This window comes from Trachypithecus francoisi, unplaced genomic scaffold (genome assembly GCF_009764315.1).
Source record: "Trachypithecus francoisi isolate TF-2019V2 unplaced genomic scaffold, Tfra_2.0 Lachesis_group17, whole genome shotgun sequence".
Lineage (NCBI taxonomy): Eukaryota > Metazoa > Chordata > Mammalia > Primates > Cercopithecidae > Trachypithecus > Trachypithecus francoisi.
In genome coordinates, this window is record NW_022681462.1 from 101,653,183 (window position 1) to 101,670,975 (window position 17,793).

The 17,793-nt window shown below is 46.0% G+C and overlaps 1 protein-coding gene across 6 annotated transcripts in view; it reads right to left on the bottom strand.

Moving 5' to 3' along the window:
• The window catches only part of RNF144A (ring finger protein 144A), a 155,602-nt gene that overhangs the window by 78,449 nt on the left and 59,360 nt on the right, over positions 1-17,793 (bottom strand). The window contains exon 1 of one of the 6 annotated variants that reach the window (XM_033176633.1): positions 4,007-4,651. The exons of the other annotated variants lie outside the window; for them this stretch is intronic. Within the exon in view, the coding sequence (XP_033032524.1) occupies positions 4,007-4,019 (13 nt within the window). The 5' untranslated portion in view covers positions 4,020-4,651. Of the gene's footprint in view, positions 1-4,006; positions 4,652-17,793 lie in introns of those variants that run through there. 6 annotated transcript variants of the gene reach the window in all.

A 17,793-nucleotide genomic window follows, 5' to 3' on the forward strand; every position in this document is an offset into this window, starting at 1 on the left:
CTGCCTTAGGTCTGTGAGTGGCTCCCTTTACCATTCTGATAGTAACTTTCATGTCTGCCCTCAAAATGACAAAGAACTCACCCACACACCCATCTTTCTCTCCCTCCCACTGATGTGCATTTTATTAAGACACCTGCCAACCAGGCTGCTAACCCAGGAGGGCAAAACCTCAGCCATCTTGGAAAAGAAGCTTTTGCTAAAATACATATCGCTTGGATTTAACTATTCTGCAGTGTTAAAGACGTTGTGCATATGAGGACAAGCCCGGGTGGAAGGGTCGGAGCAGAAGGGCTTGGCTGGGGTTGTGAGGTCTGAGTTTTCAGGGCAGCTGGAAAGGAGGTAGACATCCAACAGAAGGAAGAAATGTCGTAGCATCTATCACCAGAAGACAGGGCACAAGGGCCACCTGGAGGGGCAGAACCAATGCTGTGCTTTGTGATCAGAGAGAACTCCATTTCCGAACTCCCTCTGCCCACAAGCAGCACGGTTCCCTAACCACTCTCAGCCTCGGCTGGCTCATCCACACGATGAGGCTGATAATCCCCTCTCACAGAGGTGTTTTGAGGATGATGTGAGATCATATAAAGGGTCAGCTGCACACAGCAAGCGCTCAGGAAAATCCCTTCCTCCCTGTGATGGTTAATACTGAGTGCCAACTTGATTGGACTGAAGGATGCAAAGTCTTGTTCCTGGTGTGTCTGCGAGGGTGTTGCCAGAGGAGATGAACATTTGAGTCAGTGGACTGGGAGAGGCAGACCCACCTCAGCCAGGGTGGGCACCAGCTAATCAGCTGCCAGAGCAGCCAGAATAAAAAGCAGAAAGGAAAACGTGGAAAGACTAGGCTGGCTGAATCTTCTGGCCTCCGTCGTTCTCCTGTGCTGGGCTTTCTGCCCTCGAACATCGGACTCCAAGTTCTTCAGCTCTGGGACTCCTGGACCCTCGACCACAGACTGAAGGCTGTACTGTCAGTTCCCCACTTTTGAGGTTTTGGGACTTGGACTGGCTTCCTTGCTCCTCAGCTTGCAGACGGCCTAATGGGGGGCCTTACCTTGTGATCGTGTGAGTCAACACTGCCTAATAAACTCCCCTTTATACAAGCATCTATCTTATTAGTTCTGCCCCTCTAGAGGACCCCAACAAATCCACTCCCCTCCCCTGTGATGTCTCCTTCAGCCACTGCTTAGCAGTCAGAGAATGTGAAGATGCCACTGCACGCCGCAGGGAGGTGTGGGACTTACTGTCGTTTGAGGAGCTTATTCCCAGGGTCAAGGCGCTGTCCTAACTTAAAACAAAAAAACAAATTTATCATCCCTTTCTCAAGTTTTGTGACTCACACCTCACTGGGTGTCACTGAGCGAATATTTCATTAGGAAAACCCACCTGGTGAATTCTACGTGGAAGGAGAAGGGAGAATTCACCCATCTGGTCAATTCTACATGGAGGGAGAATTCTACCAGGAGGAGAAGACACGTCTGGCCCAGAAGGAAGCGTCTGCAGGACCCTGAAAGCTCACCCAGCAGATGGGACCCAGTGAGACAGGAGGAAGGACATGAGAGGCGGAAAGGAGCCAGATCCGGGGAGGACACCCTGACTATCAGAGCTCAGGCAACTGAGGGGGTGACTGAAGGCCACCCGGGATCTGCACTGGGAATCTGCGCAGGCCTTCGGCGTCTGGGACGGGAGTGGGCCGCAGTCGGAGGGGCCTCTTCCAAGGGCAGTTGATGCCTGCAAGTCACTCAGTCTAAAACACGTGTGTCTCCCTCGTTACAAAAGGACTCTTTGGCACAAATTCCTCTGGACTGGCGAGCACTTCCAAGATAGTTTAAACAGGCATCGTGATTTGACCTCAAGCTGGTGGGTCCTGAGGAGTGAGATAATTGGAAGCATCACACAGCTCTCTGTGGCTGCAGGGGGTACAGACATCAAGGCGTCCTCCCCAAGGTCATTTTCATTTGGATCATTTCTCTACACCTTGAATTTTATGACTATGCTTATGCTTATGATTGCCATCGTTTTAAAACGCTCATGGGGTTTTTCTGGATCCTAAGCTGACAGGCCATGACATTTTTCTTTTTATTTCTCTGTATCTTTTTTTCTGTTTTAATACTTAATATTTTTTTAAGTCACATCTCTTAAAGTTCACTGGACAATGTGATAATTATATTTTAAAATGTCAGCTGGCCCTAAATGGGACCATAAACCTTAACCCCAGGCACCGAGGCTTGGGGCAGGTGGCAGGAATCCGCCAGGGCTGGAAAAATTTCAAGGGGGCAGTGGCTGGCAATTGGCTCCTCTGGCCTGGAGATCTGGGGAGAGCTTGTTTTTGACAATGTTGAAAAAACACAGGGTACAAGTTCTGTCAGGCTGTTGGGAAGGTTGTAGGATACAGGGTTCATGCTTTGCAATCAAGCAGACCTGGCTTCAAATTCCTTTTTTTTTTTTTTGGCCACTTGGTTATGTGACATTGAAGAAATTACATAACTTAAATTTAACTTCTATGAACTTAATTTTTGTTTTTGTTTTGTTTTGTTTTTTTCCCTCTGTAAAGCCTATATAACCATCACCACCCATGTAGGCTTTGGAAGAATGAGTGAGAAGTAATATATTTACAAGTTCCTGGGAGATACTAGGAGCTTGGTAAGCGGAAGCCATTACAATATGTCTGGTTAACAAGCTTAGACCTTTACCTACATAGACAAAATGGATAAAACAAGTTGTTGGGCAGAGATATCATATGGTAAAATTAGTCATTTAGGAAGTTCAATCCAATGGAGAAAATGTTTAGAAGAATCAAACATCAAAACCTCCTAAAGCCTCCTCCCTTATTATCAGCCATGCAGTATGCTCCCAGCCTGGACATCACCGAGAGTGCATTCCCCAAGGGCAGAGCTTAATCACTCCACAGAGGGCTCTTGAATTCCCGTCTCCACCCTGCGTGAACTGTTCCCTGTCCCACAAGCCAGTTACAGCCTCTGTCCTGGACCTCTGCCCTGCCCCATCGTGCTTGGTCCCAAGACAATTCTCTTTCCTTCCAGCTTCAGATCTGGGCTCCTTTTCCTGTTTACGGCCTCTCTGTTGTGACCCCCCCCGCACGGCGTACAGGGCTCCATCTGTCTGATTTCCTTTCTGCCTGGACCATGATTTCTATTTGGCCCCCAGTGGCTTCCCCTGCCCTGGGCACAGGTCAGCCCGTGGCCCTCACCTCCCACTTCCCCCGCCAGCCCCGTGAGCTGGATTTGAAGCAGGTCACATCACCATTTCCAGGAATCACATCACTATTCTTTCCCCAACAGAATACACAGTCTCTCAGTTGTGCTTAAAATCGTGATTCAAATGGTGACAACAACAGGATATATTTCACAGAAAAAAAAAAAAAGGTCTATATTGTCTAAACCCATCATGGACCTTCCCTACGCACAGGGTGGCCTTAATATGATTTTGCAAACAGTGAACAGCTGCGACCTTGCAATTAGATTGTGCTAAGAGAATCACAATACACAATAAAAGAAAGCAGAGTCTTTGTTTTCCTAATGTGAATGTCAAGTCATATGAAATGGCAAACTGTTTTAGGAACATCTGGTCAATTATAAGTATTATTCAATTTAAGCAATTCAAATCTGTATAAGGCAATTTACTTATTAAGCATAACCGAGGCTGTGCAAAGGATTGTGTCTTGTGATGAAAGAGGTGTGGACACAAGGATGAGAGACAGCTGGAAGAGAAAATAGTCCATTGTGAAAAGATTCGGCAGATTCATGTAAGGTCCAAGGTGGTTCTTTGGCCAAAACTATCCCATCTCTGAGCCCCAGGGCTATGGACCTCTGTAGGCCCCTATTCTTCCCACCTTTACTCCTTCAAAGCAAAACTGGGAAAGGTAAGCAGCTGCCAGCCAGTCGTCATCCACCTCTTACTTTCATGCCTTCCTCCAACAAGTCCCCGCTCTCCTCCAGTTGCCTGGAACACTCTCATGTTTCCTCCACAGCCTAACTCCCTTTTCCTTCCTTACCCCTTCTCCACATCCTGCAAACCCTTCACACCCAGCACCAGTCCTGGTGCTGGGTGACATCCCCTCTGATTTCTCACGTCTCTCAGCCGTCTCCCCTTTCTCTGGGTCTCTGCTGTGTGGGGTCCACGAGGCTTCTTGAGCAGTGCTCTCTGAATAGCAGCATCGGCATCACCTGAGAACTTGCTGGAATGTAACTGGTTGGGCTCCAACCCAGACTCATTAAAACAGAAACTCTGGGGAGGTGGGTGGGGCAGCACAGTGATCTGTTTCCATGAGCCTGGCGGGGACTGTGATGCACAATGAAGCCCCAGAACCACTGGTCTGTATCATTCCACTCAACAGCATTTCCACTCAAGTCCGTCTGACTCAAGGCTGTGTGGGCTGAAGCCCACCGAGTGCACCATTCTTCAACAACACCAACACTCAGCTGTCATGTCTACAAGGCCCTGGGCTAGACTCTCAAAGTAACTCTCATTTCTTCTGGGTAAGTGTGGCTTTGGAAGTCTACCAGCTCACCAGTCTTTCTGGGTAAATGTGGCTTTCAAAGTCTGACAGACTTTGAATTTATCTCCTCAACTTGATGATACATTATTCAAGGGTAGGAACTATGTTCTAGCCTTCTGGACAGTGATCACTGCAGATATTCCATAATTATAACAACAATTACACACACACACACACATATATATATATGTATGAGAGAGAGAGACTGTTAAATGTGCATCAGACATTGCGCTCATCATTTGCATATACTACTTCATTTCTCTGCACAATGACTTTGAGACTTTGATAGTTTGCTATTATTCAAACTTTACCAATGAATAAACCAAGGTTCGGAGAGGATTAGGGTAACCTGCACAAACATAAAGGGCTATTCACAGTCTGTGTGGCCCTAAGACACAGCCATTTACTGTGCTACTCCTCCTCTGTATATCCTCATCAGCTGAATGAGATGGAGCCTTTTGGATTTGTAGAGATATAAGACAAACCAACTTCGGTTTTGCTTCTGAGCTTGCTGGGCTTAACTTAAGCATGTACAGATTGGCAGTGGCTGGGAAAAGCTACATCTTCATAATTTGGAGCTGTCATCAGCAGCAGAAATTGGAGAACGGTGGCTGAGTAGAAAGCTGGCTGTAAAAGAGCTGGCTTATTCAAGTGTACAGTTCCATGATGCTTTAGAAAACTACTTGGACATTGTCTCCTCCCAAGCAGATGGTGCCCACTCAATGATAAAAACTTAGCTATTTCCAGCAATCACACTCCTAGGTCCCCAGCTAATGTGAAAACTTACGTTCACATGAAAACGTGCACAGGCATGCTTAGAGCCGCTCAGCTGTAACTGCCAAAACTCGGAAACAACCGAGCTGTCTTTCAGCAGGTGAATGGGTAAACTATGGTATATCCAGGCAGTGGAATATTATTCGGCACCGAAAACATAAGCCATCAAGCCAAGAAAAGACACGGAAGAAATTTAAAGGCACATTACTACATGCAAGAAGCCAATCTGAAAAGGCTACACACAAATGATTCCAACTCTAGGACATGCTGGAAAAGACAAAACTATAAGGACAATCAAAAGATCAGGGGTTACCAGGGATCATGGAGAGGGAGAGATGATCGGGCAGAGCACAGAGAGTATTCAGGGGAGAGCAACTATTCAGCATGAAGCGTAATGGTGATTACATGTCATTATCCATCTGTGAAAGCCCACAGAATGTGCAACACTAAGGGTGAGTGAAACCTAGCGTAAACTGGACTAAATTTTACCCCCCGGGCAAATTTGTATGTGGAAGCCCTAACCCCCACTGGGACTGTATCTGGAGATTTAGCCCATCTAGAAGTCTATATATCTATATCTATGTGTGTGTATCTGTATATGTGTGTGTAGCAGTCTCTCTCTACATATATAGTAGTATATATAACATGTTATATATTATATATTATACATTATACATAACATATATTATATATAACATATGTAATATAACATACATCATGTTATATATCATGTTATATTATATATCATGTTATATTATATATGATATACCATATATGATATACGATATATGTTATATATTTATATTATATATGTTACATTTTATATATATACACACTGCTACATATAAAAAAATTATATATATGGTCTTTAGAAAGGGATTAAGGTTAAATTAAGGTTAAATGAGATCATAAGGGTGGGACCATAATACAACAGGACTGGAGTTACACAAAGAGGACGAGAGAGCTCCTATGCACTTTCTTGGCCATGTGAGGACACAGGAAGAAGGCAGCCTCTGTAAGCCAGGGGATGTCCTCACCAGAACTCAAGCACGCTGGCACCCTCCTCTCAGACTTCCAGCCTCCAAAACTGCAAGAAAATAAATTTCTGTTGTTTCAGCCCCGCAGTCAATGGTATTCTGTTACAGCATCCCCAACTGACTACCACAGGAAATTACGAACCCTGGGAGAGAATGCTGATCAATGTATATTCATTCATTGTGACAAATGTGCCACTGTGGTATGGGATGTTAATAGCTAATTGTGTGTAGGTGGGGATGGGTGTATGGAAACTCTGTATTATCCGTTCAATTTGGTTTGAACCTAAAACTGTTGTAAAAAAAAATAAGGTCATTTTTTTCTTTTTTTTTAAGAAAAGGGTACCTACTGTATGATTCTAATTATATGACATTCCAGAAAAGGCAAAACCCTAGTCAGCAAACAGATCAGTGGTTACTGGTGGCTTGGGGAGGGCTGGGAGAGCAGAGGAGGCTTGAGTGGTATGATACTGTAATAATGGATATGTTGACATTCTGCACTTATCAAAACCCATAAAACAGAACTTTACAAAGGGTGATCCTTAATGCATGCAATTTAAAAAACAATCATTGAGGAGGTCAGGGGCATGGCAGGATGGAATCCAGACCTGTATTAAAAGCGGGTGGGGGAAAGGTGCTGACCAGAATGATTTCAGCAATGGGCTGAACCTGTAATAATAATGGCCAAGTTCATAAGCACTGCTCTCCAGATGACAAAGCTGCCTGCTGCAGGGCATGGGTTAACAATTCTGAAGCCACTATTCCTTTACACTGGAATGGAACAAGTAAGTAAAGGGATGGTAGTTGGTGGGATCCAGGTTTCTCACTGTCGGAATGGAAGGTCTCAGATAAGCAAGGGTGGTCACGGAATAGGGTTGGCCTCATCAGTAGAAACTCAGGTTTAGCTTAATATAGATTCAGGTGGCTACATAAAGAAATATATATAGATTTTTGTGCACACACCGGTTAGTGTATATACATATGTTTCCTTGTTCTAGCAGGGCACAGAAGGAATGACATCCCAGTTTGCAACAAGCACATCTAGTGCCCAGATCTTGATTCTAACACAATGTTCAGTTACCGAAACTAGGGTTCACTGGACAAACAGCTGATTATAGGACTGGGGAAGGACATTCAAGTGGAGCTGAAGGATGTCCAAACAGTATAGGAGACAACTGAAAAAGCTCCCAGTGGTTGTAGCTGAAAAAAAACAGAGCAACAGAGTAGCATAAATTATCGCCCAGAATAGGAAATATATACACACGAGCCCATACTCACGTAAATAAATGAGGGAAAAGACACATCTCTCAGGCAGAAAACCCCACATAATTTTCGCAGATGCTACACACTCGAGGAAGTGGAGCCTAACTCCTCATTCTGAAGTGCACCGTAGAGAATGGCTTCCTTCCAAAGAGTACAGTTTAGAAAAGCATGGAAAAAGGAGTTCACCCGTGTGAAGAGGACAAACGCTGCCGCTGTGAGGTGACCCCGATGGCATCAGGGGTGACTGTGCACATGGATGGTGTTGACGGTGACCACACCCCTCACCCTCCCAGGATGTGAGGAGAATAAGGTTTCATCTCTGGGGTCTTTCTCTCAAAACCAATAAACCCTGTCTTCTGACGAGAAGAGCATCGAATAAATCCCAATTCAAGAATATGCTACAAAATTCCTAACCAAAACCTGTCCAAGTCTTCAATGGAAGCCTGAGAAACTGTCCCAGTGGAGAGGAACCTAAGGAGATAAGACCCCTAAATGCAATGAGAGAAGCTGGAACAGAAAAAGGACACTGGGTAAAAACTCAACTACCTGGAACGAAGAGGGTACTTGAGTTGATAAGCACGTGAGAGTATTGGTTTAACATTGTGACAAATGGACTCAACTAACGCGAGATGTTAACAGGAGAAGCGGGGCATGAGGTTTATGGGAACCTTCTGTACTACCTGCGCCATTTTCTAAATCTAAATCCGAAACGGTCTAACTAAATCTGAATCTAAAACTAAACCCGTAAATCTAAATCTAAACTGCCCTAAAATAAATGTTTATTTTTAAACAAAACACTTTGACAGTAAAAATCTGAGAAACACTAAATTAAATACAGTTCAACAGATGAGTTTGCTTATTTTTCAGCATTTTAAACTTCTTGTGGTTTTTGGTATGCTAATGAAGACCGTCACAGTCCAAGAAAGGTACATAGAAGGGCCCAAGGAGCCCATAAAACACTTTCTCAAGCACTACTGCATAGCATTAAAGCTTTGTAAGAAATACAAAAAAAGAGGCCGGGCGCGGTGGCTCAAGCCTGTAATCCCAGCACTTTGGGAGGCCGAGACGGGCGGATCACGAGCTCAGGAGATCGAGACCATCCTGGCTAATACGGTGAAACCCCGTCTCTACTAAAAAATACAAAAAGCTAGCCGGGCGTGGTGGCGGCGCCGGTAGTCCCAGCTACTCGGGAGGCTGAGACAGGAGAATGGCGTGAACCCGGGAGGCGGAGCTTGCAGTGAGCTGAGATCCGGCCACTGCACTCCAGCCTGGGCGGCAGAGCAAGACTCCGTCTCAAAAAAAAAAAAAAAAAAGAAATACAAAAAAAGAAAGAAAGCTGCTCTTAGTCATTTCAATGTTAACAGATTTCCCTAAATGAAGAGTTTGCAGCAGTACAGAGAAGAACAGACACAATCAATAAGGAAGAACCCAGGGACCAGAGGAAGGGCGCCCACCTTCTGAGCACAGGGCCAGATGGAGACAGGTTCACTGGAGAAACGGCCACAGACTGGCACCAAGTGGAGGTCATGGGTGCTTTCTGCTTTCTACCTTTACCTATACCTGCAAGTGACGGTGAAGGGCCGGCCACTGGGAGCACTTCAACTGCAGAGGACAGCATCCATAACTGGACACTAAAACATACAGGTGAGCAGAAAGTCTACTTACATGGAACTGTTTCCTTTCGTCGACCAGGCGACCTCCACGCAGAGCCCTGTGCTTCTCCCTCCACCCATCGATGTGCTCTTAAGTCTGCACGTCCCATAGCAGGGCCAGAGAGGACGGAATTGTGATCTGACAGGGACACACACACACACACGCACACACACAAACACACACACTCCAGACACCCTGCTGAAAACGACCTTAGAGAAGCAGCCAACACTGCCCCGGGTGTGGCCCCGAGACGCCTCCCTCCTGGGCCCCGCAGATTTGCAGACCAGCTTCTGGAGGCAGCCTCTCTTGCAGGCCACCTGGCTTGGAAAACAACTGCTATTCATGACAGGAAGCTCCTTCTTTATTTCTAAGACCAAAACAATTGATTCAGCCATTCCCCAGAGCGCTGATAAAACACTCCACACACAAACTTAAACATTTCTCGGTGGCTTCAACATGATGGCTGGTTTCCCACTGAGGGCCCCAGACTCAGCCATGCGTTCTAACCCCCGTCCGGGAATGAGATGCCGAGGAAGGCACAAAGGGTCTATTATTTCAACCGAATGTATTTGCCCAGATAAACATTACACTTCAGCTACCAGAGAGCAACGCTGTCAAAATCAAACATCAACTCATTAAATTTTAGAGTTGAAGGGGGGATGTTTGGATCATCCCTCCTTCTTTTTAGAGAAAATTCCCTCCTGAGCTGTTTAGGGATTTGCTAAGAAGTCACAGCAACCCTGCCCCTCACCCCAACCCCGCTTCCTTCTATTAGATAAAGAACGACCCTTAACATTTTATTGCAACATTTTTGCTAGGGACATAGTCATTCTCTCTCTCTCTGTGTCAGACAGAACACAAAGAAAAAGCAGCAGGAGAGAGATATATGGACATCCATGATAAACCTTGAATAGCAGTGGGCCACCCAGTTCCCTGCCCTGCAGTGATCTTAATCATACTCTATTAAACAACGAGCCAGAGCCACTGTGGGGTGTGGCAGACTCGTCTACTTGGTCATCTGCAGTTTCTTCAGCTCCTTCAGGTCAGTACTTGCTGATCTCGAGGGTGGCTTAGGAACAGGCCTCTGGCCAGCTCGACATGGGGGCAGGTTGGGCACAATGGCAGTCTCCTTCAGGGCCCCAAACAAAAACCTTGTTGCTAAGCAACAAGCCTGGGAAATCTCTGGGTTTGGAGCTTGTCAATCCCTTGAGTTAACGGAAGAAGACATAATGGAGGTAACGGAGAAGGGAGGAGGAAATCGGGTGGAAATGGGCCTCTATAAGTTTCTTTTTAAAAAACCTGGGTTTTATTGCGAGCTTTGGGAATGACTGACCATGTGACCCTGAGGCTGTCACGGTACCTTCACGGAACAGTGGCCTCATCTACAACCCCAGGATGCTCGCTGGGAGAGCTGGCTTCCAGGAGTCTCTAAGCCGTCCTTTCTCTAAACCTGTGCAGCCTTCACTCCTTCTCCCCACGTGAAAACCTGTGACTCTGCTCCTCAGTGAGACGCCTCTTCCACACAGGGAGGAGAACTGATCTCGAAGTAAGAGGGTGATAAAGATAAAACATGCTTTCCGATTTGAAAACCCCATTGATACAGATCAACTTCAGAGCACATGTTACACCTGTGGCTCGAGTTGTGTTCCGTCTACTAAATCATCTAAACCTTCCACGTCCACCTTCCTAGGAACTCACCTGCAATTCCAACTCCAGAGGTCCCTCCATCTCTTATTCCAACATTTACAAGCCCCTAATGCTTCCACTTACTCATTATCAGTTATTGAGCAAACCAGAATTAGGTTCCTAGAAAGTTCTAAATACTATTCTAGAGAAACGATTACAAAAGCAACCAGGGCAGAATGGCCACCCAGGGAGCACTGTCTAATAATAATAATAATCAAAGCCCCTTTTCCCTAAAGCAATTGCCTTTGATGATCTTCTCATTGTTAAAAAAAAAAAAGCGGGGGGCGGGGGAGGGAGATGAATTAAAACATGCAAAATGGCACTAAATCTGTTCAAAGAAACCTGGAGGAGTCCCACGGAATCACCTTTCATTTATCAGTATTAGGCCACAGCTTTACTTGACCATCTGCCCAGAACATTATGTATTTCAAATACATAGAGAAGATTTCCTGTTCCACCAAGTCCTGTATTTCTTATGTGAAGTTTATTTTGATTTTGTCTTTGCTTTCTAGTAACTGGTCAGTGAGCAGAAGAGAGCACGGGAAACACTGAAAGAGAGGAATAAACTAAAACAATGAACTCTATGGGGTGATAACAGCTACTTTACACTTCCAGTGAGGGATGCAAACATATCTGCAGACTCTGGAGACAAAACCCAGCGGGGTGTGCGAGTGGACCCCATGCATGGTATGAAATAACAAAGAGAGGAAAATGATCCTGGCCTCGGGTGCTAGAGGCAACATGTCAGGACCACATTAAGTCCTAAAGGTTGGGAATATTCAGGATCGGCATGGTCAGGAAAACCTAAATACACTTATGCACTCCTATTTTCCCAGTGTATAGCAATGCTATTAAGATGAATAAAATACGAGTTAAAAGTAAACAGTTATTCCCACATGCGACAACAAAAGGCAGAGACATCCTTCCAATCATTCAAGAAACTTGGGGCCGGGTGCGGTGGCTCATGCCTGTAATCCCAGCACTTTGTGGGGCCAAGGCGGGCGGATCATGAGGTCAGGAGTTCGAGACCAGCCTGGCCAACATGGTGAAACCCCGTCTCTGCTAAAAATACAAAAATTAGCCGGATGTGGTGGTGTGAGCCTGTAATCCCAGCTACTCGGGAGGCTGAGGCAGAAGAATTGCCTGAACCCAGGAGGCGGAGGTTGCAGTGAGCTGAGATGGCGCCACTGCACTCCATCCTGAGTGACAGAGCAAAATTCCCTCTTGGGGGGAAAAAAGGAAAGAAAAAAGAAACTTGGTTCCAGGTAGTGCTCTCCTTGCTGGAAACGTGAACAGTGAACAGAATAGGCAGATATTCCCACCCTCGAGAAACTTATACTCTAGCGGGGATACAGAAAATAAATAGATAAATCAGTGAGATACACAGCTTGTTAACTATGCAGGCTCAGTGGAACAATGAGGCAGGGAGAGGGAGTTGGGGCTGACATTGTGCACTGAGACCCCGATGCACCAGGGAAAATGCAGAACACAGTGGCCCATTGGGAGGTGACTGCAACCATCCAGGGACAAGATGGGGGGTTGTCCAACGTGGCCCAGTGACAAACAGAGCTGGTGGCAAGTAGTCACATTCAGGATATACTTTGAAAAAGAAGCTGCTCAGAATGTGGAGTTTCAAGATCGGTGTGGGAGAAAGAGAGGAGCCAAGGGTGGTTCCGAGGCTTCTGCCCTACCAACTGCGACGTCTGGGGAGGAGCACTTTTGTGGTGACGTCAGGAGGGTCACCATCATTTGCTTGCATGGCTTTGGGAACACCGAGGCCCCCTGAGCCTCAGCCTCTGCTTTGCTATAAGGTAGACAGACACAGTGGGAGTCCACACAGGAGGATTCCGGAACAAGGCTCACAGACAGTCAGGAAACTCCTGCCAGAAATCCTCCAGGAGAGCGCGTGAGAGGTCAGGACCAAAGCAATGGACTGCAGCCACCTGCATCCTGAAAGTGTCACTTAAGATCTGCATAAGAATAAGTAGCCCTCTAGCATCCTCTGCCATCAGAAAGAAGAGACAGGACTAGCGATTTGGGCTCCATCCAGTGACTTAAGATGGCCACAGGCGTGATGCTGTCTGTAAACCCTACTACTAGATAAAAAGGCTGTAGGGCAAGTCAGCACTGTCCCCTCTTAGAACCTGAGCTCACAGAGATCCACAGTCCCCCAGGGATTGTCCTAGAAAGACAACAGCATGGAGCCAGGGAGAGGACCCAGGGCACACACAGTTTCCAGAAGACTTCTCATAGAAAAGAAAACTGGAGCTTTTAAATTCCCTTTCTACCACTTAAAGCATGCCAAACAGCTCACACTAGGAAGGAGACTTGCAAACACTGTGTCCTCCTGGTAATGGAGGTGGTATCTTTAGCAAAGGAAACAGTAACATCTGACAGCCAGCAGCACAAGCACGGGAGAGGCCAGCAAATGCCACCGAAGAACACGTGGGGTATCCACAGACCTGGAAACTGTAGCACCTCTAGGACAAAAGCCTTTCCTAGGCTCTCTGCACGTTCTTATTTCTACCTTTAGGTACAGCCAGAGCTCACTGGGAATCACAAGTAAATCATAAGCCACTAGGCAGAAGCTGTGGCATTCCATTTCACGGGGAATTTTCAGCTATTTTCCTCAGCTATTTTCCAATGTACTAAAAGTGTGAGAATGATTAAAAGGTCCCTCTTTTTAGAAAACAAGCACAGAAACCTGAAGAATCCCAACGTTACTGCAGCAGGATGATGTCTGTGATAATAATGTCACCAAGCTTGATGTTCTCCAATGCACACTGGCCCAGAATCCATGAAGTTGCCACTTTCTCGATTGTCTGACTGCTACAGACACAGCCAGGGTTCTCACCACTCTCTCCCTTGAGCCTCCTCCTTTCACTCCACAGTCGTTCTCTGACATACTTGACAAAGGCTTATGTATTTGTTGTCTTTACCCAAAGGAAAAAAGTTAAGCTGCATCAGGGACTCAGTCTTATCATCCAACTTTTTAAAAATATCTATTCGAATACAAATAATTGCTATAGTTTGTTATTTTCTTTACCGCCTAGTTATCTAGGAAGAAAAAAATACTAGCGTGAATCAGGCAATGACTTCTTCCTTGGTGTGAAGAGGGCAATTCCTCTTCAACAACCATGGAGCCAAGTCAATGTGACAGGCGCTCTCCCTCCATTGATAAAATAAAGAAGTCCCCATGTAACTAATGCATCCATCTTCTGATCAAATAATGATACATAGCACATTGCACCACACTTACGAGTAGCTACAAGGTTTACTAATATCTCTATTCTGTATTCTACTTTATATTTTGCCACTCATGTGAAGTCAATGATAAGATATGGCTCTGTGTCCCAACCCAAATCTCACCTCGAATTGTAATCCCCACATCGATGAACAGATCTGGTGGGAGGTGACTGGATCATGGGGGTGGTTTCCCCCATGCTGTTGTGGTGACAACAGGGTTCTCACGAGATCCAATTGTTTTAAAAGCGGCAGTTTCCCTCGTGCACCCTCTCTCTCCTGACGCCTTGTGAAGAAGGTGTCTACTTCCCTTTTGCCTTCTGCCATGGTTGTAAGTTTCCTGAGATCTCCCCAGCCTCATGGGGAACTGTGAATGAATTAAACCTTTTTTCTTCATAAATTACCCCGTCTCAGGTAGTATCTTTATAGCAGTGTGAAAACAGACTAATACAGAAAATTGGTACCAGGAGTGGCACACTGCTATGAAGATAACCTGGAAATGTGGAAGCAATTTCAGGACTGGGTAACAGGCAGAGCTGGGACAGTTTGGAAGGCTCAGAATAAGACAGGAAGATGTGGGAAAGTTTGGAACTTCCTAGAGACTTGTTGACTGGTTTTGACCAACATGCTGATAGTGATATGGACAGTGAAGTCCAGGCTGAGACGGTCTCAGATGGAGATGAGGAACTTAATGGGAACTGGAGCAAAGGTCACACTTACTATGCTTTAGTAAAGAGACTGGTGGCATTTTCCCCCTGCCCTAGAGATCTGTGGAACTTTGAGAGATAATTAAGGTATCTGGCAGAGGAAATTTCTAAGCAGCAAAGCATCAAGATGCGACCTGGCTTTTCCCGAAAGCACATAGTTATATAGATTCACAAAGAGATGATTTGAAATTGAAACTTATGTTTAAAAAAAAAAAAAAAAAAGCAGAGATAGAAGTTTAGAAAATTTGCAGCCCAACCATGCGGTAAAAAAGAAAAACCCATTTTCTGGGGAGAAATTCAAGCCGGCTGCAGAAATTTGCATAAGTAACCAGGAGCAGAATGTTAATCACTAAGACAATGGGAGAAAATGTCTCCAGGGCATTTCAGAGATCTTCAAGGCAACCCCTCCCATCACAGGCCCAGAGGTGTAGAAAGGAAAATTGGTTTTGCGGCCAGGCCCAGCCCTCAGCTGCTCTGTGCAGCCTTGGGACATGGCACCCTGGGTTCCAGCTGCTACAGCTGTGGCTAAAAGAGGCCAAGGTACAGCTCAGGCCATTGCTTCAGAAGGTGCAAGCCCTAAGCCTTGGCAGCTTCCACGTGGTGTTGGGCCTGTGGGTGAGCATAAGGTAAGAGGTAAGTTTAGGAAGCCTCCACCTCGATTTCAGAGGATGTATGGAATTGCTTGGATGTCCAGGCAGAAGTCTGCTGCAGGCCAGAGCCTTCACAGAGAACCTCCATGGGCAGTGTGGAAGGGAAATGTGGGGTTGGAGCCCCCACACAGAGTCCCCACTGGGACACTGCCTACTGGAGCTGTGAGAAGAGGGCCACTGTCCTCCAGACCACAGAATGGTAGATCCACCAACAGCTTGCACTGGGCACCTGGAAAAGCTGCAGGTGCTCAATGCCAGCCTGTGAAAGCAGCTGCAGGGGTTATACCTTGCAGAGCCACTGGGGCAGAGCTGCCCAAGGCCATGAGAGCCCACCCCTTGCATCACCATGCCCAGTATTTGAAACATAGAATCAAAAGTGATTTTGGAGCTTTAAGATTTAATGACTGCCTGGCCAAATTTCAGACTGGCATGGGGCCTCTGGCCCCCTTGTTTTGGCCAAATTCTCCTATTTGGAATGGGAATATTTACTCAATCCCTGTAACCCCATTATATCTTAGAAGTAACTAACTGGCTTGTAATTTTACAGGCTCTTAGGTGGAAGGGACTTACCTTGTCTCAGATGAGACTTTGGACTTGGACTTTTGGGTTAATGCTGGAATGAGTTAAGACTCCGGGGGACTGTTGGAAAGGATTGATTGGTTTTGAAATGTGGAAAGGACATGATATTTGGGAGAGGCTGGGGCAGAATGACATGGGTTAGCTCTGTGTCCCCACCCAAATCCTCATGTCAAATTGTAATCTTCACATGTTGAGGGACAATGGACCTGGTGGGAGGTGACTGGATCATGGCAGCAGTTTCCCCAAGGCTGTTCTCATGATAGTGAGGGAGTTCTCATGAGATCTGATGGTTTAAAAGTGGCAGTTTCCCTTGCGTGTGCTCTCTCTCCTGCCTCCTTGCGAAGAAGGTGCCTGCTTCCCCTGTGTCACCTTCAGCCATAATTGCGGGTTTCCTGAGGCCTCCCCAGCCATGCGGAACTGATTCAATGAAACCTCTTTTGTTTACAAATTACTCAGTCTCAGGTAGTATCCTTACAGCAGTGTGAAAATGAACTAATACATTAACTCAATTATCTTCATGTAACAGATTAAGAACTGAGGTTTAAGAAGGATGCACAAGTTGTCCAAAGTCCCTGGGTAATAAGTGGCAAATTCAGAACTTAAACCTAAGTCTCTTGACTTATGAACCCCACATTCTTTTCATGTACACATCATCCTGGAGGCTTCTGTGGAGCCTGGAAGGCTTCATAAACAATAACTTCTGGTCCCCCACCAAAGATGTAATTGCAAATCTGATTGTTTCACCTTTAGAAATACTAAAGAGGCCATCCTCAGGAAAAAAAAAAAAAAAAAGTCAATGATTTCTTTTAACTTTTCACACCTGAGAAGAATGTCTGTTTCATCACAGAGTCCTCTAGGTATTAAATAGGCCTTTGGTTTAACAATGGCAATGACAGACCATTTAGTTGGCTAGGATACAGAGATAAATCCAGTGCTCGACTTCCCCGGTCATAATTACACAGAAAGCACCTCTGCCTCCTTCACAGCCAGTGCTGGAAACTGCCTGTCCTAATAACCAGGAAAAAAATATCTCATCTCATCTGCATCTCCTACCCTCCCTGTGAGGAAGTCTGCGTGATCCCTACAGCCTTGGCCAAGACTGAGGACCACAGGCTCAGGGTCAACCCACAGCAGCACCTCCAACTCATTCAGAAGAGACATTTCTGTCCAACATCCCTCAGATCCACAAGGCTCAGCCTCTGTCCCAGCCCCTCACCCACCATTCTAGAACTCAGACTCCAATAGGCACTCAGGGAACCCACAAGGCTGCCCCTATCTCTCTACTTTCTGACGCTGGCTGCAGAGACCACCAAGTGCAGATGAGCTCATGAGACAGAGAGGCAGCCCAGAAGTTGGGTAGAGATATGTGGTCACTGCAGGACTGTGGACCCTTCATGCCACCCTTTCTCCTGGAAGCCAATCCTCACCCATCCAATGCTCCATCCCTTTGCTGGACAACAATGGGAAACTGTTAGCTATAAAAACAAACCACAGAACTTACTCAGAATTAGTTCTGACATGGTGGTGATGACCCCTACAGGTGCAGAAAGAGAGCTTTCTCCTAAAGAGAACATTCACAAAGAGAGAAGGAAAGCCTCCGAACAGACAGGGTCCAGGCTCAGACTGCGGAACCAGCCCACTCATTTCCTGAGCGTTCAGCTTGGTTCTGAGTCCAACCTCGAGAGACTTGAACG